Below are 23,163 nucleotides of genomic sequence, written 5' to 3'. Positions count from 1 at the left end.
CACTCCCCCTGCTTGTGTTCCCTCTCTCGCTGTGTCTCTCTCTGTCAAATAAATAAATAAAATCTTAAAAAAAAAAAAAAATTTAGGATCCCATTGTGTCTGGTTAACTAAAATGTTTGTGAGAACGGGATTATTGACATCCCAAGCAATTTTATACCTCATTCTTCAGAGAAATGGAACAAATTTTGGAATTGGGAGGTAAAATAAAATTAAAATTGGTACCATGTATTTGATAGCTTACAGATGGATGGGTATATTTGAATGTGGCCCTGGTATTAAAGGAGAATCATGATTTGAATTAATTGAATAGGGCTCTAGAAAAAGAGTCTTTCATTTGAGAAAGGCTATCCCAGTAGCCATCCCAGTTTTGAGTGTCCTCTATCCTTAGAGTAAATGACAAAGAGCCTTATAAGGGAAATGGCTCAGCCGTGCCTAAGAAGTTTCACTAGATGAGACTTTTGAGTTGCTGGTGCCTCTATGCAGGTATATGTGGCTCTTTTGCAAATGCTTCCTTGTTCATCCCTGTGTCATCTTTCAGACCTGGCCCTTCCCAGATGTGCTGGAGTGCTGCCTTATCCTGCTTCACATCGGGTCCCAGTGTCCTGGCAGCGTGACCCAGGACATGCGGCAACAGGCCCAAGAGCTCCTTCAGAAATACGGCAACACTAAAGTTTACAAAAGATACTGCCAGACCTTCTGCACGTGAATTTTCAAGGACCTTTAAGAAAACTGTGCCAAATTCAAAACGTATGACACCCTTCACCTTGCAGTTACACCATGCCAGACATTCACTCTGATCCCTAGATGTTTTTGCAGTGATCTAAATAATACAAATGAGGGTCAAGTTTGAATTGACTCTATTCTACCCTTAGACATAGTGGAATCAGACTTTGGACTCAACTGTGGTTTCCTACTGGAGGAAGGATCATGAAAAGCCAGCAGTAGATATTCAGAACTAACACCTGCAGGGTGATTGTTGGTCATCTCTAAAGCCTTATGCAGGTTTCACCCAAAGAGGAGAAACTTTTTAACTACCCAAAGTGTTATGTTCTTAAACACAAGCTACCTTTATAAATTCTTCGCCTGATGGTAAACATGTCATTCTTGTTGGAGACAGAATTGCTACATTTTATGACTTGGTATCCTTTTCCTTACTGTTTTTGTTTACTTGGGTTCTCCCCTTCTATTCTTTCAAAGACTTCACTTAGAATGTGAAATAGGCCTTTACCCATCATGTTGACTTTACCATCCATCTGAACTTTAGGTCAAAAATTTGGTTTTATTGTTTCATGTAATTGCTTATTTAAGAACAAATCATTTACTAAAGCATTAGAAGAACAAATAACTAAAACTCAGATGTGTCTTATCCCCTCAGTTTTATAAAACGTAATGGTGATCAAAATAGCTCAGGAAGAAATTACTGTTTCAGTGGCTCTTAATCTTTTTTGGATCACAGGACCCTTTGAGAATTAAAACCACAGATGGTCTTTGAAGAAAAACAAGTAATTCTGTATATGTAACTCTGGATCAGTGGACTCCAACTTCAGCATAATGGGATCCTACATACTATTTAATTGTAAAACCTGTTCATTCTCCCCTTCCCCACCCATTATTGAGCATTCTCTTGAGGTCTTTTCTTCTCTGTGGTTAAATAGTTGAACAATGTCAGGAACAGATGTTTCTGTAATATCCCAGTTGCTAGGGTGTAAAAATCAGATAGATAGTCTGGGGTAGGGTCGGGAGGGATCACTCTTTCCCAATAATATAACTATTTTCTTTTGGGATTCATTGTGAAAACTTTTCTGCTTGAGTGTCCAGTTTACTTTTCAATTATTTCGTAAGTTGGAGTTGTTGTGAGCAGCAAGAATAAAATTCATTAACAGGAACTCTAGGAAGGAAAAAGTTTAAGAGATTATTATTTAAAGATCTGACCAGGGGTTTTATTTATTTTAACTAGACCTAGCTTTAGAATTTAAAAATGCTAACCAAAAAAAGCAAATATTGTAGAATTTAGATCCTCATGATTCTTTACACAGTAACTTGAACTTGAGGAAGAAGATGCATTGTTACCAGGGATGGAAAATCTTGGCTGCAAAGATTATACATAGGCATGGCTATGTGGAGAACTAGTTATCAGTTCTACAGTCTTTGCTGAAATGAACAAATGCTTCAACTTGCAGAGATAGAAAAATTATTTATTCCCTTCCACTTAATTAAAGAACAGTATTATTAAACTAGAAATTCTAAACTCCTTCATGATTTATCAGAACCATCATCTGTGCTTGGAGGAATCAATCCTACACACTCCTTGATTACTGCTTTGGTAAGAACAAGAGTTACTACTTGACAACTAAGCAATAAAACTACCCAGAAGGTAACAGAAGTGACACGATTCCATTTCCTCCCAAACTCCTCTCCTCTTTCCCATACTAGATAATGTAGTTAAAGCCATTCCAATATGAATAAATGATTTTCATTTCTATCTCCCTAATTAACAGAACCACAAAGAGCCAAAGCAACAAGGAGTTGACTCAAGCTTTCTAAGTAGGTATCACTAAGCAAATGAAGAGTGTTGGTCCTTTACCCAATCCGAACCCTCTAATACAAACCACCATCTCATTACCCAGATGATTGCTCTCACCTCCCACTGTCTCTCAATCTGCTCTTATTACTGATTCTCTATTCTTCATATACCAATGACAAGTTTAAATTACAAATCAAATCTTACCAATTTCCTGTTTAAAAAAATTATTTCAGTATTTTCCCATTGTTAGTGGAAAAAAGATCATCTTGCAGGGCTTCAAAGGCCCTGCCTGATCCCACCATTTATCTCTTGGCCTCCTGTTCTTAACACTCGCATCCTTGTTTCTAGATCCCACCCGCACTGGTCTCTTAGGCTGCTGGAACCCACCGAGTTTTCTTGTCATCTCAGTAGTTTTGCCCATGTTCTTTCGCCTGGTCCATTCTTACCCATCTCTTAGATCTCAGCTTAAATGTCCCTTCTCAAAAGACCGTCCCTGAACCTCAACCTAAAGGACATCAGTGTCCTGTACTTTACAGCTCACAAATTGTTTTGTGAATTATGTACTCTTTGGCAACACAGATAGATGTAAGCTCCAGTGAGGGTAGAGATTATGTCTTCCATGTGCTGTTTTATCCCTGGCATCTATTTACAGTGTCTAGTATCTAGTAGGTGTATAATGGAAACTTATGAACTGAATAAATTAGGAAACTGAAAGAATATTCATTAATAGCTTAGACTTAAAAGACTCAAACAACTCATTCATACCAGCACTAGCTGACAATTAGGCTTGTACTTGGTAGTCAGCCTTACTAGATTAGAACAGAAATTTAAGAACATTTGGCAATTTATGTGGAGGGGCTTGAATTCACCCATAATTAGCATTCTCTGGTTACTCTCTACAGGACCATCCCTTTCTGAGCATAACCACTCACAAAGCCCTACATGTGTTCATATATACGTATACAAAGCAAAGTTCTTGCCAGTTCTACTAAACTTGTGCCCTTTCTTTAGTAACACTTTATAAACTGTCTCTTACCCCTCCCACTCAACAATAAGTTCCTCAACCCTTCACCTCAACATCTCTCCTGACATAAGTCTCGTCAACTGTGGCAAAGATAAATTCCCTATTTGAATCCAAATTTAGGACATCTGGGGGCACCTTGGTGGCTCAGCTGGTTAAGTGTCTGCCTTCAGCTCAGGTCATGGTCCCAGGGTCCTGGGATCAAGCCCTACCTGCTCAGGGAGTAGTCTGTTTCTCCCTCTGCCCCCACCCCCACTCTTGCACTCTCTCTCTCTCTCTCTCTCAAATAAAATCTTTTTTTTTTTTTTAAACAGGGGGTATCTTTTTTTTTATAAATTTTTTTTTTTTTAAGATTTTATTTATTTGCGAGAGAGACAATGAGAGACAGAGAGCATGAGAGGGAGGAGGGTCAGAGGGAGAAGCAGACTCCCTGCTGAGCAGGGAGCCTGATGTGGGACTCGATCCCAGGACTCCAGGATCATCACCTGAGCCGAAGGCAGTCGCTTAACCAACGGAGCCACCCAGGCGCCCATAAATAAAATCTTTTAAAAAAATAAATAGGGGAGTGGTCCCAGGACAGAATTAAAACTAGTTTTCCTAGTAAGGGTGAACACTCAGTCGGGGATTATGAAGTGAAGAGACAATTCCATTTACACAGTTGGTCATTAAAAACTTCCTACAGGGATGCCTGGGTGGCTCAGTCGCTTAAGTGTCTGCCTTTGGCTCAGGTCATGATCCCAGGGTCTTGGGATCGAGCCCTGCGTTGGGAATCTGCTTCTCCCTCTCCCGCTGCCCCTGCTTATGGTCTCCTCTCGCTCACACTCTCTCTCAAATAAATAAAATCTTAAAAAAAAAAAAAAAAAACTTCTACAAAGTGAGACATTTTATATCAAGCCAACTTGGGGGATATGGAGACAAGAGTTTGGGGGCAGGTGAGATGCTTCTAGTCACTGACTGCAAATGACTATCTTCTACAGTCAGCAATTAACAACTATGAAAGACCGAACCTTCATGCCAGTGGTTAAAAAGAAATCTTTATTTTACAAAATTAAAAACATAAATAATATTTACAAGCATCTTAAATACCAGCTTATAATACTTGACATTTTCGAATCATTTGAAATTGAGTTTTCCATAAGCTTTTAAAATGCAAGACTATCCATCCACTTCAGTGAGTTACCAGTTTCATTTCCACCATTTCAAAGGGGTTTTTGGTTTTTCTAAATTGTCCATACTGTAGTCATTCAAAAAACAATACAATGTACTTTTTAAATGACCAGTTAAAAAAAAAAAAAAACAGTCCTGAGCTTCCTACCCCACTTGTGGGATATTACTCCAAGAGAACTCTAACCAAATTCCTTACTGCCCTGTTTACATGTACCACTATTAACTTCTTAAAGACTCTTCTTAAAGACTCATCACATTCCTGGTACTCACGTAACCAGTCTCCCTAACTTCTCCTCAGGTTTGCTGAAAGGAAAAGCAGGGAGAACAAAGAGACGTGGAAAAACACAGATGACCATCTGAAATCACATTACTGAAAATATAAACTTACGGTCCAAAATTCTGATCTTATTTCATTCAGGAACAAATCCAAGATACTTTATTATATTAAAACTTAAAATGATTTCAAATGATAGACATGTGACAGCAAATCTCGGTGGCACAATGGAACACAGACTTAAAGACACGTAAAGTGGTTAACTTAATACCCATTCTGGAGTTCCTCATGAATAAAGGGTAGACAGATTCAGAAGAATTTTGTTTTTAATAAAAGTTTTCATTATCTGGTCTTCAAAATTTCAGCACTAATTCATTTCCACATAATAGCACATAATTAGAGACTAACAAAATGTGAGGAAAGCAAATGTCCTAGAGAAAGTTCAAAAAAAAAAAGGAAGGGAGGAAAAGACATCTATAACCCACTTTACAAAAACACCATTTTGTTCCACTTTCCCTGGAAGCCCTCAGCTCAGCTGAGAATCACATCAAAAAGTCTTCATCCTCAGAGAGTAGCAAGATTTAAAAGAAAAAGAATGACAACAGATAAAGAGTTATATATATTTTACTAGTCTGTTTCTGACTTGTCCTGGATATTTAAAAAGGTGTCAAATGAGCCATGGATGCTGGTGGCAGGAAGCAACTGGAGAGAGGCTTGGGGATGAGGAATAGGGAAGACTTGTTTACAAATTCAGAGTAAACTCCCCTCTTCTGGATCTAAAATAAAGACGTCGTTTGTTTGTTTGTTTTGTCTTCAACACAACAGAAGTCTTTCTGTCACCGCAGATGGTAGGTACAGTTTGCTCAAAAGAAGCGTTTTCTCTTGGGGAGGAAGGTCAGTACACACAGTCAGCATATAAGCACCACTCTGGGATCAGGCCCGCCCTACAGAGCCTCGCCGCCATCACTGCTGCATGTTGTTGATGATAGCCAGGATGCTCATCTTCTCCTGGGCAGAGTCCACATCCTCATTCTGCTTCTGGGCCACTCCTGTGCCTAGGCCATAGAGCCGCCCACAGTACTTGGCATCATCAATACTGTCCTCAAAAAACAACTGCAGGACAGGACAGAGAACCCATGGTGAGAATCCCGCTAAGAGTCATGCCAAGTCTCAACACTACCACATCAGCACCTCCCAGTTGTCTCAAAGCTCTGCAAATCTACCCAACTAGAAAGTAACTTCATAAAGAAAGGCTCCAAACCTCTCTTCTACATAGTCTTTTCATACTCCTTTTTTAATATACAGGCTCTCCTTTCTGTACAGACTTCTATTCTCCATGAGTTCTTTTACTGCCAGGATCCAGGGCTGCTGCCGCTGTTTAGTATAGCCACCTCCATTTCCTCCCTTCTCTTTAACAAGCAGTGCAGTGCTTAAGAGCTTGGGCTCTACACTCACCATGTGACCTTCAACTCCCCTTGAGCCATGGTTCCCTATCTATAAAACGGGGTAACAGTAGGCTGTTACAAGTGAGATACTGGATATTACACACTTCAGCAGGGTATCTCAACCCTGGCCCTAATGGGCAAGGTAATTCCTTGTTGGGGGGCATGGAGGGGAGCTGTCCAGTGTACCGTAGTACTGTAGAATGTTTAGTGGTATCCCTGGCCAGTAGTGGGCCTCTCCTCTGCTGCTCCAGATTGTGACAACCAAAAATGTCTCCAAACATTGCCAAAGGAACCTAGCGGGAGCATGATGCCACCAGCTTTGTTGTTCTTTCTCAAGAATGCTTCGGCTATTTGGGGTCTTTTGTGGTTCCACACAAATTTTAAGATCATTTGTTCTATTTCTGTGAAAAATGCCACTGTAATTTTGATAGAGATTGCAATGAATCTGTAGACTGCTTTGGACAGTATGGACATTTTAAGAATATTAATTCTTCCAGGGGTGCCTGGGTGGCTCAGTTGGTTAAGCATCTGCCTCCGGCTCAGGTCATGACCCCACGGTTGGGCTCCCTGCTCAGTGGGGAGTTTGCTTCTCCCTCTCCCTCTGCCCCTGTCTCTGCCTCAAATGAATAAAATCTTTTTAAAAAATGAATATTAATTCTTCCAATCCATGAGCACCAAATATCTTTCCATTTATTTGTGACTTCTTCAATTTCTTTCATCAGTGCCTTATAGTTGTCAGGGTACAGGTCTTTTACCTCCTTGGTTAAACTTATTCCTAGGTACTTTATTGTTTTTGATGCAGTTGTAAATGGGATTGTTTCTTAATTTCTTTCTGATAGTTCATTATTAATATATAGAAACACAAGATATTTGTAACTGACTTTGTATCCTGAAATTTTACTGAATTCGTTAATTAGTTCTAAGAGCTCTTTGGTCGACTCCTTAGAGTTTTCTATGTATATCATGCCCTCTGAAAATAGTGAGTTTTACTTCCTCCATTCCAATTTGGATCCCTTGTATTTCTTTTTCTCGCCTAATTACTCTGGCTACGACTTCCAATACTATGTTGAATAAAAGTGGCGAGAGTGGGCATGCTTGTGTTGTTCCTGATCTTAGAGGTAAACTTGCAGCCTGTCATGGAGTATGTTAGCTGCCAGACATTTGAGAATTCACAGAAATTAAGCGTAAAATAAGTGAGTGTTCAGACAAATGTGTTCATATTAGAGAAATCAGAAGAAAAGCAAATCACTGCAAGAATGAGAGCTGCTAAGAACACCAAGTACATGTCTAGACTTGAATATGCTGAGGAGCCTCCATTTTAGGATATCTTTGCTTCCCAAACTACATTTTAATATACTGAACATCATAACAAACAAACAACTGCTTTCAAACTTGTCATCAACTTCTGTCAGAACTACAAATTTTCAACAAATCTCAGCCCACAAAGATAACCCACCTCCTTACCTCTTTCATCCTGAAGAACGCCATTCCTGTCAGCAGCGAGTCTGAGCCTGCCTGGTGTTGCCTTCCAATTCTCTGCAAATCCAACTGATCAGCAACTTCCTGAAGACCGCCCTGCAGATGTAAAGAAAACAAAGATAATATTTCAGACCCACCACTCCTCTACTGGAGTCAACTAAGTCCACTTTTTAGTTTAATTCTTTTGGTGATGACAAGTGGGAACAGGCCATTTACTAAGGCCTTACCCCAGCAATATTCCCTTTCTAGCCCTCCAAACAATACACTGTGTTATATTTCACTTTTCACTCCTTTCTTTTATATATCATTAATTGTGTCAGACCTCTGCCCCGTAAGCCCTAACAGGTATAAAACGAGATTGAGGAAATAAATACCAATCCAATTCTAGACAGAAAATCTCTTATGTCAACAATTTATTAGGGTGCTGAGTTCTTGAACTATCTAGGGTTAGGAACCCCTCTGAGAATCTGGTACACTACAGACCCCATGCATAACAAACTACATATACGCTTCACACTGCCAACTGTTTCACTAGGTTTGTGGGCCTAAGTGAAGAACGCCTCCCTCAGAATAAGAGAAGCAGAAGCCTCCCTTTATGCCTGGATTAAAGACATTTACCACACAAATCCCTGTGCCAATCAGCTCTATATACACCCACTCCAGCATAATGTTGGCACCTAGCAGGCACTGAAGAATACATACATAGCAGTAAATAATAAATAAATACTAATAATTTCTAAAAATAGTGATAAAGCAAAATGACAAGCCTGTTTTGTCTTTTTTTTTTATTGTTAAGAAAAATATTGTGTAGGGGCACCTGGGTGGCTCAGTCGTTAAGCATCTGCCTTCGGCTCAGGTCATGATCCCAGGGTCCTGGGATCGAGCCCCACATCAGGCTCCCTGTTCAGTGGGAAGCCTGCTTCTCCCTCTCCCACTCCCCCTGCTTGTGTTCCCTCTCTCACTGTGTCTCTCTCTGTCAAATAAATAAATAAAATCTTAAAAAAAAAAAATAATATACCTTAAGGTTTTTGCAACTCTTCATTAGGTATTTCACATCATAAATGGATGGGAAAAAAAGGTTCAGAATATGGAAGAATTCATGCTCCTCTTCTGGCAAACGAGAATCCGTAAGTAACTTTACCATGTAGCCAAAATCATAGCCACTACAAGAGAGAATGAGGCAATTAGGTGAAAAAGCAGCAATTACCAGACCCCAGAGTTCAACTGCTTCATTTCTCAAAACTTAATGGTGCTACCTTGTGAGTAACTTTCAGTCTTCCAAACTACTTTATCCTACTGTAATCTGAACTTTCCCTTAAATAACAACAAACCAGACTAATATGAGAGACATACAAGAGAACCCAAGGAGTTATAAATGTGGGTTTTATTCATCATAAACTTCAGGCCAGCCATTTAAAGGACAAGAAAAAGATGATCAAGTGCTTCGATCCTCCCCACCCTCCATCATTCCACTTGGAACATACCCACTGATAGCCATGTGACGGAGCCCAGTACTGCATGAAACAAACCAGTATGAGCTCCAAAGTATTTTTTGAAAAACTGAAACATGGGCAAATTACCATTTGAACTCCGTAACTGCTTCATAAGTGACCAAAAGAAGATAGCCAGTAGGATTGCAGAAATAATATAAGCATTGAATTCCCTGCTCCCAAAGCAAGAGAAATACACATTATCTGGGACTGACCTATGAAATGAAAGCCATTTGACGTTGTCACAGAGAACCACCCCTGATGTCATAAGCAGTTCTGCAAAGTGCAACGTGTCAATCCCTTCCTCTTCATGCTTCTGAAATTGCAGTCCAGAGTTAGCAAGGAGATCTATGGAATCCTGGGAGTACATGTCCTCTCTAAAAAAGAAGGTATTCACTTCTTAGCTGGTGGATAATCTAAGAGAAGTAGTGGGCAGCAATATCAACATGATCTTATAATTACAGAACAAGTATTCTCGAAATGCTTTCATAATTTAAGAATAGATCAATTCATTCTTTCCAGTACTCCAGCAAAGCATGCAAAGTAGATAATCTTATCTCTGTGGCTGATGGAAAAGTGAGACTTGCCCCCACAAAATGAATTTCTTAATTATGAAAGATCCACATTTTCCCATTGTTTGTTTGTTTGTATTTGTTTTTGAAGATTTTTATTTATTTCAGAGATAGAGAGCACAAGGAGGGGAAGCAGGAGAGGGAGAAGCAGTCTCCCCACTGAGCAGGGAGCCTGATGCAGGGCTCGATCCCAGGACCCTGGAATCATGACCTGAGCCAAAGGCAGATGCTTAACCAACTGAGCCATCCAGACACCTCAACATTTCCCCATTGTTTACAGAAAAACAGAATTAACCAATACAAAAATATTTAGATTACCAGAAAATTTTTAAAAATGTTCTTATAATGTTACATCATAGAAATAACTGTTAATAACTCAGTTTATATATCCTTGAAGGCTATTTGCTCTACCTACACATACACATCTCCATCCCTATATCTACACAGCACAGACCATCTTTCCAGACCAATGCTCATAGATATACCACATCCTTTGCAACTCTGGCATAATATCCCACAGCAAAGATACACCCATCAGTTTAAACAGAGGAATATTTACAATACCACGTATTATAAAAGTAGGGAAATAAATTATGTAACTCCTTTTCTACTAGATTTCACTGTTTTTACATTTGTTTTTCAGATAAACTTAGGACAACTTGGAAAAAGAAAAAACAAACATAATCTTAAATTTTTCCTACTAGGGCGCCTGGGTGGCTCAGTCGTTAAGCGTCTGCCTTTGGCTCAGGTCATGATCCCGGGGTCCCGGGATCGAGCCCCGCATCGGGCTCTCCCACTCCCCCTGCTTGTGTTCCTGCTCTCGCTGTCTCTCTCTCTGTCAAATAAATAAATAAAATCTTTAAAAAAAAAAAAATTTTTTTTTCTACTAAATTAAAACCAGTGTTGAATCACATTGTTTTGTTTCACCTAAAACAAGCATTGTTTTAAACACATACATAAATTCTACAATAACAAACAACCCTTATTTTCCTTTGTGTATTAATTACCATTAAGGCATAAATAATAGGCTTTGGCAATGGAAAAATGCAGTTAAAGATCCAGATCATCATCCCAAATTATTTCTGAACCTCAAAGAAATCTCCAAAGTACACGAACAATCAAAAAATTATTCCTGAGTTATAATGCTCCTGGTGCTGTTAAATAAAGCACTACTTGAGTACTGTGGCCCAATCAGAAATACACTAAAACTACCTCATACAATCAGCAAAATGATAGTCTCACCTAAATTTTCCCCTTAAAAAATTACATCATCCTGGGGCATATAGGTGGCTGTCAGTTAAGCATTCGACTCTTGTCATGATCTCAGGGTCTGAGATCGAGCCCTGCACCAGGCTCTGCACTGACTGCAGACTCCCTCTGCCCCTCCCCAACCCTCCCCCGCATGTACATGCACGCTCTCGTGCATGCTCTCTCTCTCAAAAAAGAAAGAAAAAAAAATTACATCATCCTCAAAAAATTAAAAACAAACTACCAAATGATCCAGCAATCCCACTTCTGTGTATATATCCAAAAGAATGAAAAGCACAGTTGTGAAAATGTTTGCACATCCATCTTCATAGCAGCACTACTCCTAACAGTCAAGAGGTGGAAACAACCTAAATGTCCATCAATGAATGAACAGATAAACAAAATGGGGTCTAAATATACAATGGAATATTATTCAGTCTTAAAAAGGAAGGAAATTCTGCAATATGCCACAACATGGATGAACCTTAAGGATATCATGCTAAGTGAAATACGCCAGTCACAAAATGACAAATACTGTATGATTCCACTTATATGAGGTAACTAAAACAAATTCATAGAAACAGAAAGTAGTAATTGTGGTTCACCAAGATCTGGAGAAGAAAAAGGGAGAGTTGTTCAATGGGTAGAGTGTCAGATTTACAAGATGAGAAAGTTCTGGGGGTCTGCTTCACAACAACACAAACATACTTAATACTACTGAACTGCAGACTTAAAAATGGCTGAGATGGTAAATTTTATGTTATGTGTTTACCGTATTTTAAAAACATCAAAATTCACCCACTATCAGATAGGCTTCAGTTTCAACTACCCTTAATTAACATCTACTCATTCCCTTATTTCTTCTATTATGAAAAATAATAATAATCCTGTTTTACAGTTAAGGAAACTGAATTACAGAAGGTAAAATTACTAACCCCAAATCACCCAGATGAAAAATGGCAGAACCACAATTCACCTCCTAACTGGAGAATTAACTTTACTTTTTCGCTGTAAATAGCCTTATTAAGCTATAATTCACACATTAAATATTTACTCATTTAAAATATACACTTCTGGGCACCTGGGTGGCTCAGTCGGTTAAATGTCTGCTTTCGGCTCAGGTCATGATCCCAGGGTTCTGGGATCAAGTCCCACATCGGGCTCCCTGCTCATCAGGGAGCCTGCTTCTCCCTCTACCCCTCCCCCCTGTTTGTGATCTCTCCCTCTCTCTTCCTCCCTCCCTTTCTCTCTCTCTCTCTCTCTCTCTCGGATAAATAAATAAAATCTTTTTAAAAAATAAAGTACACACTTCAGGGTGCCTGGGTAGCACAGTCAGTTAAGTGACTGACTCTTGGTTTCGGCTCAGGTCATGATCTCAGGGTCATAACATGCATCAGGCTCTACCCTCTGCATGGAGTCTGCTTAAGACTCTCTCTCCCTCTTCCTCTACCCCTCCAACCCCCACCCCCACGCACACACTCTCTCTCTCAAATAAATCTTTTTTTAAAAATTTAAAAAAAAAAAGACACCTGGGTGGCTCAGTCGGTTAAGCATCTGCCTTTGGCTCAGATCATGATCCCAGAGTCCTAGGATTGAGCCCTGCATCAGGCTCCCTGCTCAGCGGGGAGCCTGCTTCTCCCTCTGCCTGCCACGCCCCCTGCTTGTGCACTCTCTCTGTCTGGCATATAAATAAATAAAATCTTTAAAAAAAAAATTTTTAAATAAAGTATACAATTCAATCACTTTTAGTTATTTTCAGAGTTGTGCAACCACCCATCATAGTCAATTCTAAACCATTTTATTACCTCAAAAAGAAAACCCATACCCATTATGCAATCACTCCCCACTACCCTATAATCTCACCACCCCCCTACATCATAGACAACCACTAACCTATTCTGACTCTATCAATTTACCTATTTTGAACATTTCATATAAACAGAATCCTACAATATGTGGTCTTTTGTGTCTGGCTTCTTTCCCTTAGCATGTTTTCAAAGCACATCAATATACAACATATATTACTACTACTTTCCTTTTACTGTCCAATAACATTCCATGGCATGGATATACCATATTTGTTTTATCCATCAGCTCACAGACATTTGGATTGTTTCCACTTGGGGCCTAACTCCACATTTAACCTTTTGAGAAACTACCTGTTTTCCAAAGAGGCTACACCATTTTACTTTCCCAATAGCCAATATATGAGGGTTCTAATTTCTCTACACCCTTGCCAACATTTGTTGTGTCTTTTTTATTACAGCCACCTGGTGGGTATAAAGTGGTCTCTCACTGTCATTTTGATTTGCATTTCCCTCATGACTAATTATGGTGACCATCTTTTCATGGGTTTATTAGCCATATCTATATCGTCTTTGGAGAACTGTCTATTCAGATCTGATACCCATTTTTAATTGGGTTGTCTTTTTATTGCTGACCTGCAAGAGTTCTTTTAAGGGGGACTTTACTTTCTGAGATTCCTTATTCCATCCTCTATTTGAATGCTGTGCCCAACCCTTACCTGGTTTCAATGGAAACAAAACTTCATATTAATAAAATCAGTTAGAAATCACAGTCTGCACAAATGTAGCAGATCTAAGAATAACACTGAGAAATGTTTCAGACACTTACGTAAGGTTAAATTTGAAGTTGAACTGCCAAGTGTTGATTCCAGAAGGATATTCTCCCTTTTCGTTTGTGAATGTAAGGCCCAGCTGGATAATTTTTAAAAGGTCAACATTGCACCGTAAAAGCTGATACTGGTAATCTATGGAACTACGAAATTCACCAATTGGTCGTACGACAACACCTGGAAATTCTGTGTCCTAGAAAAGGAAAAGGTCTCTCATCATAAGGTTTCACAAAACAGTAGATGCTGAATTGATCATTCTTAAATATTATCTTAATTTATAAAAGTTATGTGACAAGACCCAAGCTTGGGCACAAATACCTATATTAAAATACTGATCTCGGGCGCCTGGGTGGCTCAGTTGGTTAAGCGACTGCCTTCGGCTCAGGTCATGATCCTGGAGTCCCAGGATCGAGTCCCGCATCGGACTCCCTGCTTCTCCCTCTGACCCTCCCCCTTCTCATGTGCTCTCTCTCTCTCATTCTCTCTCTCAAATAAATAAATAAAATCTTTACAAAAAAAAAAAAAATACTGATCTCATTGATATCTACACAAATAGTACTAGAATCATGAAGTTTTGCGCAGCAACTTCAAATCCTAAGCAGGATGTGAGTTAGAGTAGGTGACTAACTACAGATCAATTAAGAACATTTTACATTCATATATAGTGAATTAAAAAAAGTTTAGGTTGAGGGGCGCCTGGGTGGCTCAGTGGGTTAAGCCGCTGCCTTTGGCTCAGGTCATGATCTCAGGGTCCTGGGATCAAGCCCCACATCAGGTTGTCAGGCTCTCTGCTCAGCGGGGAGCCTGCTTCTCTCTCTCATGCTTCCTCTGTGCTCTCCCTCTCTCTCTCTCTCTCAAATAAATGAAATCTTTAAAAAAAAAAAAAAGCTTAGGTTGAGAACAATGTATGAATAAAAATACAAATAGAAGGAAATGAAACAGCCATTCAAGAAAAAAACAATAGCTACATTTACCATGAGTAAAAAGCCTGGAACAAGATCACAGACAGTTTTAAATACAAGGCTAAAGACTTACTGCTTATGAGTAACAGGGACTAAAGCAAACTAGACCGTGCACGGCTCCTCTAGGAGAGGCCTTAATATCACCATGACACACATCTGCCTCTCCCACCACTCAGTATCAGGCAGGACTGTGAATCCTGTAATGCCAGATCTTCCCATTTTTTTCCAGAGATGCCAGATATCTGGACTTTAAAAGAGATCTCTTAATTTTTACATGCTGATAGCTAATTTTTAAAAACCATTTTTAAACACTGTCAAATTCACCATATCTGCGGGACAGATGTGCCCTATGGGCTGACATAACTTCTGCCTTAAACACTATTAAACACAAAGTAACATTACAGAAAATCTAAGCTACTAGAGGTTACATCCTTCTCAGACACAATGACTACCTTGACATTTCATAAAAGCATCACAACCTTCCACCAAGTTTAATTTACCATGGCTTTAGTGTAACCCTTGCTTTCAAAATCTCACACTGAATATCCCCTAAGTCCATAGTAGAAAGTGAGTCAAACAGAGTTTAGCTCTTTACCATGGCAATATAACTGTAACTGAGCACAATTTCTCGGATCTTCCTCATCTCTTCTTCTAGATTGCTGGCCCAGACTTCACAGATAACCTGACTGTTCTCCACAAGTGCTGCAGGCATCTTGAAGAAACTTGCGAAGTCGCTTTCAGCTGACTGTTAGAGAGTAAACCGACGCTTGATCTGATCTAGATTCAAAAACATTATTTTAAAATCACATAAATTTACACACTGGCATAATGTCAACAAAACAAAGATTAAAAAAAATCACTTCATCAGTTTAAGCCAAAACATTAAGACTATTATATTTATCTTCATTCTCCATTTTATACGGTGGGGAAACTTGCCTTTGTCAAGACAAAGATAGACACACACACACACACACACACACACACACACACACACCCCACATGCACACACAGTTCTTTGGCCCAAAGAAACTAAAATTACTTCAGAAATCTGAAAAAACTGGGGTGCTGGGCTGGCTCAGTTGGTAGAACATGCAACTCCTGATCTCAGGGTTGTAAGTTTGAGACCCATGTTGGGTGCAGAGATTACTTAAAAATAAAATAGGAAGGGAGGGAGGGAGGGAGGGGAAGAAACTTTTGCCCAAGCTGCCCTTTAGCACAGAAGTGAAACCACTACCGTAAACCAGTATTTGAGCCCTTTTCAGACTATCTAAAGACTAAAATAGGTCCCAGTGACCACAAATATTCCCTTATCTATGACTTTCACAACCCTTTGCACAGAGACCAAATCATGGAAACATTTTTAAGGAATCACTTTAGCCAGTTTAAATGTACTGGTGGGGGGCGGGGGCCTGGGTGGCTCAGCCATTAGGCATCTGCCTTCTGCTCAGGTCATGATCTCAGGGTCCTGGGATCGAGCCCCCCACATCAGGCTCCCTGCTCAGCGGGAAGCCTGCTTCTTCATCTTCCCCACTTGTGTTCCCTCTCTCGCTGTGTCTCTGTCAAATAAATAAATAAAATCTTTAAAAAATAAACAAACAAACTAAATAAATAAATAAATAAATGTATGTACTGGGATCTCTGAAAGCCTGAAAGAATGTAGACCTAAAATCTCATACGTAAGTCTTAACAAATACATAGTGAATATGGTCATGGGACTCCTCCCTCTGCCCCCTATAAAAGGGGAAATTCTTTTTCTCCACAATCCAAAAGTCAAATATAACTAGAGGCAATTAACTAACTTATAATATAGTGCCTCTTTAGACTTGTGCAAATAGATCATGAAGTTAGGGATTTAAGTGGTAAAAACCAACGCCATCTCCTAATTTGAAACTTTAACCACCACAATGAAAATAAGAATTGGAATTTTTTTTTTTTTTTTAAGATTTTATTTGACAGAGAGAGACACAGCGAGAGAGGGAACACAAGCAGAGGGAGGGGAGAGGGAGAAGCAGGCTTCCCATGGAGCAGAGAGCCCGATGCAAGGCTTGATCCCAGGACCCTGGGATCATGACCCAAGCTGAAGGCAGACGCCTAACGACTGAGCCACCCAGGCGCCCAAGAATTGGATTAATGTCTACTTTTAAACACATAATAATATAAAGAAACTAAGCAATTCAACAACAGGAATAGAGAAGACGGCAAATATAAATAATTCAGCCAGAAAGCATAATGAGTTATAGTTCATATTCTGGGAGTAAACTATGGAGGGGAACAGTATTCTGCAAGATAAAACTCAACATGATTCAGCTTCAGAGTAATGCTGTTATTATAATAATGAGATGCTTAGTTACAAAAAGACCAAAGAAGCTTATCGTAATGGCCTTTATTTAAAAAGGCAACCCCACCACATGGACCCTCAACGTAAGAGTGGGCTACAGTATATAGATATATATTCAGAGGAAAATTCCTAGAAACAGTAAAATTAATCTTTACTTCCTACTTTCAAGACAGGCAAATGCAACAATAAGAATCTAGATCAAAACAAAATTGTCATTCTCAAATGTCATCATTTCTCTGAGAAAATTCTGAGAAACTGATCTTTTGGTTTGTCAGCAACCCTGAAAGATTCCATTTATTTAAGGTACACAACACTTCAACAGATGTTTTTCTGAAATTATAATAGACTGACTATAATTACTCTGAAACTTAAGTAGACTGTGGTAACTTCCTAACAAATATGGGTGGACACTTTTTTTTTTTTTTAATTCCAGCAATTTTTTTTTTTTAATTTTGTTTATTTCTTTGAGAATGAGAGAGAGCACATGAAAGGGGGGAGGGGCAGAGGGAGAAGCAGACTCCCTGCCGAGCAGGGAGCCTGATGCGGGACTGGATCCTGGAACTCCAGGATCATGACCTGAGCCAAAGGCAGTCACTTAACCAACTGAGCCACCCAGGCACCCTGGGTGGACACTTCTTGAAGGCAGAAACCATTTCTTCTCGTTTCAGTCCTGTACACGATGGGCACGAATTAAAGGCTTGCAAATGAACAAATAAAGAACATCCGTAAAGGGCAGAAGTTCAAACTGAGGGTGGAGTAAATTCCATGATATGACCATAATTAAGAAAATGTTAGGACTGATTAGATTCTAAACTGTGTTTAAGGTTTAAGGTTTTCCCCGGCAGGAGGGCAGAAAGCCATTTCTATGCCCATTAATGTTAAATCAGTACCACTTCACTTCCTTATTTTCCTAAATTAAACAATGCACTTCCTTTTTGGTGTCATTTCAAGCACAACCATAAACTACTTTAGGGGAAGTAGGTATGACGATGAAGACATTTCCATAAAAGCAAAACAGCAAAAGGGACCCAAGCAAAAAAATGCCTTTGGTCTCGAAGCAGAAAAAAGCAGGCTTATAAAGAAGACAATTAGGGGGGCGCCTGGGTGGCTCAGTCGTTAAGCGTCTGCCTTCGGCTCAGGTCATGATCCCAGGGTCCTGGGATCGAGCCCTGCATCGGGCTCCCTGCTCTGCAGGAAGCCTGCTTCTCCCTCTCCCACTCCCCCTGCTGTGTTCCTGCTCTCGCTATCTCTCTCTCTGTCAAATAAATAAATAAAATCTTTAAAAAAAAAAAAAAAAAGAAGACAATTAGGTATTTACACTAAACCCTTAGAACCGGGCTCCCCAGCTAAGAAGCTCTTAAGGTTGTGTCAAAAGAACTCAGGAAATAATCTGAGTAAAATATAAAAATATTTTATATATATATATAAAAGATAATAGAAACACCATTATGAATAGTCACTACAATGTCTTCAAACTTCTAAGACAGTTCACTATGAACTCATGGATTTATTTTTTTTTTTTAAGACTTTATTTATTTGAGAGAGAATGAGAGAGCACAAGCAGGGAGAGCAGCAGGGGTGGGGGGGGTGCCTCAATCCCAGGGCCCCAGGATCATGACCTGAGCCCAAGGCAGATGCTTAACCAACTGAGCCACCCAGGCACCCCTGAACTCATAGATTTAAACCTAAGAAAATAAATTTTATTGGTCACCAATGGAGAATGCTAGTTAATTTATTTTTTAAAAATATGTATCTTGTCTTTCCTATATAAATTGTACTAAGTAACTAAAGAGTTGAGGGAAAGTTTCTTTTAATAGAAGTTATAAAGCTAACAAATACAGAATGATAGAATATCACTGTTTTGTAGCTCCTAAAGAATTCATAGATCTGGGCAATAATCATAATGGCATCTATATGGAATATTCAGAAAAGGTAAATCTATAAAGGCAGAAAGTAGACTACAGCAATGGAATGGGAACGGGCATTAACTGTAAATGGCATGAGGTATTTTGCTGAGGTGATGGAAAGGCTACCAAACTCAACTACCTGATGACTGCACAACTCCGTAAATTTACTAAAAATCGCTGAACTCTAGTTTTATAGTATGTAAATTATACTTCAATAAAGTTGTTAAAAGTATCATAATGGCTGCAATAACCACACAAAGAGACAACCAGGTATTATGTGCCTCCTGACAGAACACATCACCACTATGAAATTACACTTGCCAAAAAAAATCGAACTTGAGGGGCAGCTGGATGGCTCAGTTGGTTAAGTGTCCCACTCTTGATTTCGCTCAGGTCATGATCTCAGAGTCCTGGGATAAAACCCTGCAGCAGGCTCCGTGCTCAGTGGGGAGTCTGCTTGGGATTCTCTGCCTCTCCCTCTGTCCCCACTCCCTCCCCGACTCATGCCTGGGGGGGGGGGCCAGCATGATCGCTCGTGCTCTCTCTCTCTAAAATAAATAAAATCTTAAAAAAAAAATCTAACTTGAGGGGCATCTGGGTGGCTCAGTTGTTAAGTGTTTGCCTTCAGCTCAGGTCATGATCCCGGGGTCCTGGGATTGAGCCCCATACCGGGCTCCCTGCTCAGCGGGAAGCCTGCTTCTTCCTTTACCAGTCCTCCGGCTTGTGTTCCCTCTCTCGCTATGTCTCTCTCTGTCAAATAAATAAATAAAATCTTTAAGAAAAAAAATCTAACTTGAATCTGACCAAACCTCTAGACCAATTTACAGGAAATAAAGAGGACAGAGGAACAGGTTAAATGACACCACAGAAAGGCAATCAGCAAAATCCAGAAACTACTGTGGGAAACTACAGATAACCCAGCTCAACAAATTGCAAGAAATAAAAGTAAAAGACTCTCAAGACACTTATCAACCAATCAAAATCTATAGACCCTAATTAGATCTTTAAACAAACTGTTAGAAATTTTTTTAAAAAGTGACATTTTCAAGACAAAAGTCTGAACAATTGCTGGTTTTGGTTTTTTGTTTGGGAATTTTTTACTTTTTTTGGTGTTACACTGTCATGGTTTTTTTAAAAAGAGTCCTTATCTTTTAGAGATAATGCGAAACAGATATAGGTGATATGATACGAAATGTGGGGTTCTGCTTCAAAATGAACAGTGGAGAAATCTCACAACAACTTTGTACAGTGGTATCTTCCTCTACATTTTACAGATAAGAAAACTAGGGATGCCTGGGTGGCTCAGTTGGTTAAGTGTCTGCCTTCAGCTCAGGTCATGATCCCGGGGTGCTGGGATCATGCCCAGTGTCGGGGTCCCTGCTCAGCAGAGAGTCTGCTTGTCCCTCTCCCTCTGCCCCTCCCCCCAGCTCAGACTCTCTCTGGCTTTCTCTCTCTCAAAAAAATAAATCTTAAAAAAAAAAAGAAAACTGAAATTCAGAGACATTAATTTTGAAAGGCACTATCATGACTTCCACTTCCAAGAAAATTTTTTTAAAAAGCTAAGCCACAGGGCTTAGATGGTGGCTCAGATCATGAGTCCTGGGATGGAGCCCCGCATTGTCAGGCTCCCTGCTTCTCCCTCTCCCTCTGCCCCTCCTCGCGGTTCGTGCTCTCCCACTCTCAAATAAATAAATAAAACCTTAAAAAAAAGCTAAGCTAGTTTCAAAAAGCTAACCCTTGTTACACATATCTGATAAATATGGAACACAAGTGCATACCACTGGCAAAAATATATAAGACGTCCTCGCACCAAACCCTTATCTAGGAAAATTGTGGGGAAATTGCTTGCAAATCCCAAAATGTAGTGCCACTCAAAAATTGAAAAGGAATCACAGTATGCACATTTAGCTTAGCATAAATTACTGGATATGCCAGACAAAGAGAAATAATAATAAATGATGTCAGTTTTGCCTGCCGCTTTCCACTCAGTGAGCGCATGCTCCACAAGGATCCCAAGATGGGAATCACAAACATACTGTTCTCCTTGGTTAGTCTTCCTCCTTTTAAGCCTCTCAGTGCCAGCAGGGCACAGTACACCTCACAATATGGAAGGACTCTATCCCACCATTCAAATATGTTTATTTGTGCAATATAGCCCCTGAAGGTAAGCTCCTTTTTCTGAGTTGCAACCAGAGAAACAGTAACAAGTTTGAAAGCTGAAGGAAAAACTATGCTAGATTTACTGAAAAACACAATGTCCATCTGTAACTTTACACCTTCCTAAGGAATTTTTAAGAATAACTATGATCACAGGCAAAGTTCCCCTCACAGGCTGACATTAAACCTTGACTCCCACTCGAGCTACTCCACTCTATGAAAATGTGACTACCACATGAGCTACTCCACTCTATATGAAAGCAAAACACAAGCTCCGATACCTGCTGTTTCCCAATACTAGACTGTTCAAGAAGGAAAGGTCACACACACATTACTGAGGTCCCTGCCTTGTGCTGATCTGCAGTAAAATCTGTGCAGACCGCTCTTGCTGACCTGTAGTGTAAACTTCTCCAAAACAAAGCTCCTATTTACCCAGGAAAGCTCTAAAGAGCAACTACGAATAAAGCCAACCAAAAGCTTTCTCTGCAAGCAATCCAGAGTACCAGGTCTTGCTTAGGAAAAGAATGTTTGGTTTTTCCGGTTTTGTTTTAAGCTTAAGCTTGCAAGGAGACAATAAACATCACTTCCCTATTCTAGAGAACTGAACAAAGACTTTGCCGCGCAAGGATAAGATGGAAAAGGAAGTAGGAGCAAGTGAGAAGAAATGGCAGCAGCTCGGAAGAGGGTCCTCTCCATACACGGCCGCGGTGGCCCTCGCCGTCCTCCATCACTCCTGCCCCCAAAACAGTGTCCGAGGACAACTACCCTGGACTGAACCGCAGTTCAACCAGTTCTTAAAACCAACCATGTGGTCCAGGCAATAGCTATGGTTCATAAACACAGAACCGCAAGGAAAAGTTGTGGGGCCAAAAGAACCAAGTAGCGAGAGGCCCGCGAGGTTCCAAACTCAGGTCCTCTCCCTTACAGTCTCCCATCATCATTTTCTTCCTGTTCTGGATCACCCTCCCTCTCCAAACAACACTCATCCCGCCCCTTCCCTTATATCCACCTTTTTTTCCCCCCAAAACAAAGATATTAAAATTACAGGCTTTCAGGCCAGAAAGACCTACGTTCGAACCCAGGCTACCAACTAGCCGTGTGGCTTTGCGTAAGTTATTTAACCTCTCTGGTGCCTCAGTTTTCCTATGTTGTAAAATGGGTTCAATAATATACACCTCGGAGGACTGTAGTAGAGGTTAACAGAATGAAGCATATAAGGTGCTTTATAAAGTCCTGGCACATAACACTAGAATATTATTATTGTGTGGTAGTGGTTGGTATTACTACCACTATTCGATGGGCCTCTTTCTCTTTTCACACCCCCTGCCCCTCACTCACGCCCCCATTCCCCTTCTTCCCACAGGTCCCGATGGCCTCCCACACTCTCTCATCTCACGCTCCTCTCTGGTCAGCGCCAGCCCGCTTACCCTGAGCTGCTGGGCCCGCGAAGCGCGGACTGGCGGGCAGAGGCCCCCGGGAGCAGCGGCGGCGGCGGCGGCGGCGGCGGCCCCTGACCCGGCGCTCTCCGCCTGCCCCGGATCCGCTCCGGGAACCGAGCGGGCCAGTGAGATGGGCGCCCTCGTGCCCAGAGCAGCCTTACGTACTGCCCACCTAAAAACCTGGCTGAACCACTCTACCCACTGGATCCTCCCGACTCGCCTGCTCCTTTAGCGTCACTCCAGGCGCGCGCGCGCGCGCCTGATCCTGCCTGCTCCACCCCTTCTGCGCGCCCCGGAGACTGTGCGTGTTCGTCCAACCCTAGCTCGCGGGAGCAACGCGCAGGCGCAAAACGAAGAGGGCGCCCCGAAAACAGCGGGGCGGGGCGGCCTCGCAGGACGCTTGCGGAACAGGACCAGGGCTGGGCCTCGGCGCGTTAGTTGCACTGGTTCAATTCAATTAGCAACACCACGCTGTTTCAGTTCTCCTTCCGCGCGCCCAAAGGAG

General features: G+C 40.7%; 2 protein-coding genes across 6 annotated transcripts in view; one reads left to right on the top strand and one right to left on the bottom strand.

The window, feature by feature from the left end:
* The window catches only part of GEMIN5 (gem nuclear organelle associated protein 5), a 46,838-nt gene extending 39,317 nt beyond the window's left edge, over positions 1–7,521 (top strand). For all 5 annotated transcript variants that reach the window (XM_081826216.1, XM_081826215.1, XM_081826217.1 and 2 more), the window contains exon 28: positions 539–7,521. In XM_081826216.1, the coding sequence (XP_081682342.1) occupies positions 539–706 (168 nt within the window). In that variant the 3' untranslated portion in view covers positions 707–7,521. The remainder of the gene's footprint in view (positions 1–538) is intronic.
* On the bottom strand, positions 4,567–22,866 carry CNOT8 (CCR4-NOT transcription complex subunit 8). The gene is made up of 7 exons (XM_081826223.1): positions 22,647–22,866; positions 15,413–15,594; positions 13,855–14,048; positions 9,616–9,777; positions 8,929–9,073; positions 7,896–8,006; positions 4,567–6,099 (listed from the first exon to the last, which is right to left on the bottom strand). Exons 2-7 carry the CDS (start codon positions 15,527–15,529, stop codon positions 5,950–5,952), a joined length of 879 nt encoding a protein of 292 aa, XP_081682349.1. The 5' UTR covers positions 15,530–15,594; positions 22,647–22,866; the 3' UTR covers positions 4,567–5,949.
* Between the last annotated feature and the right edge of the window lie 297 nt (positions 22,867–23,163).

The sequence above is a fragment of the Leptonychotes weddellii genome, chromosome 7 (assembly GCF_054177405.1).
Source record: "Leptonychotes weddellii isolate Sample4059 chromosome 7, ASM5417740v2, whole genome shotgun sequence".
Taxonomy (NCBI): domain Eukaryota; kingdom Metazoa; phylum Chordata; class Mammalia; order Carnivora; family Phocidae; genus Leptonychotes; species Leptonychotes weddellii.
This window is presented reverse-complemented; position numbering and strand designations above follow the sequence as displayed.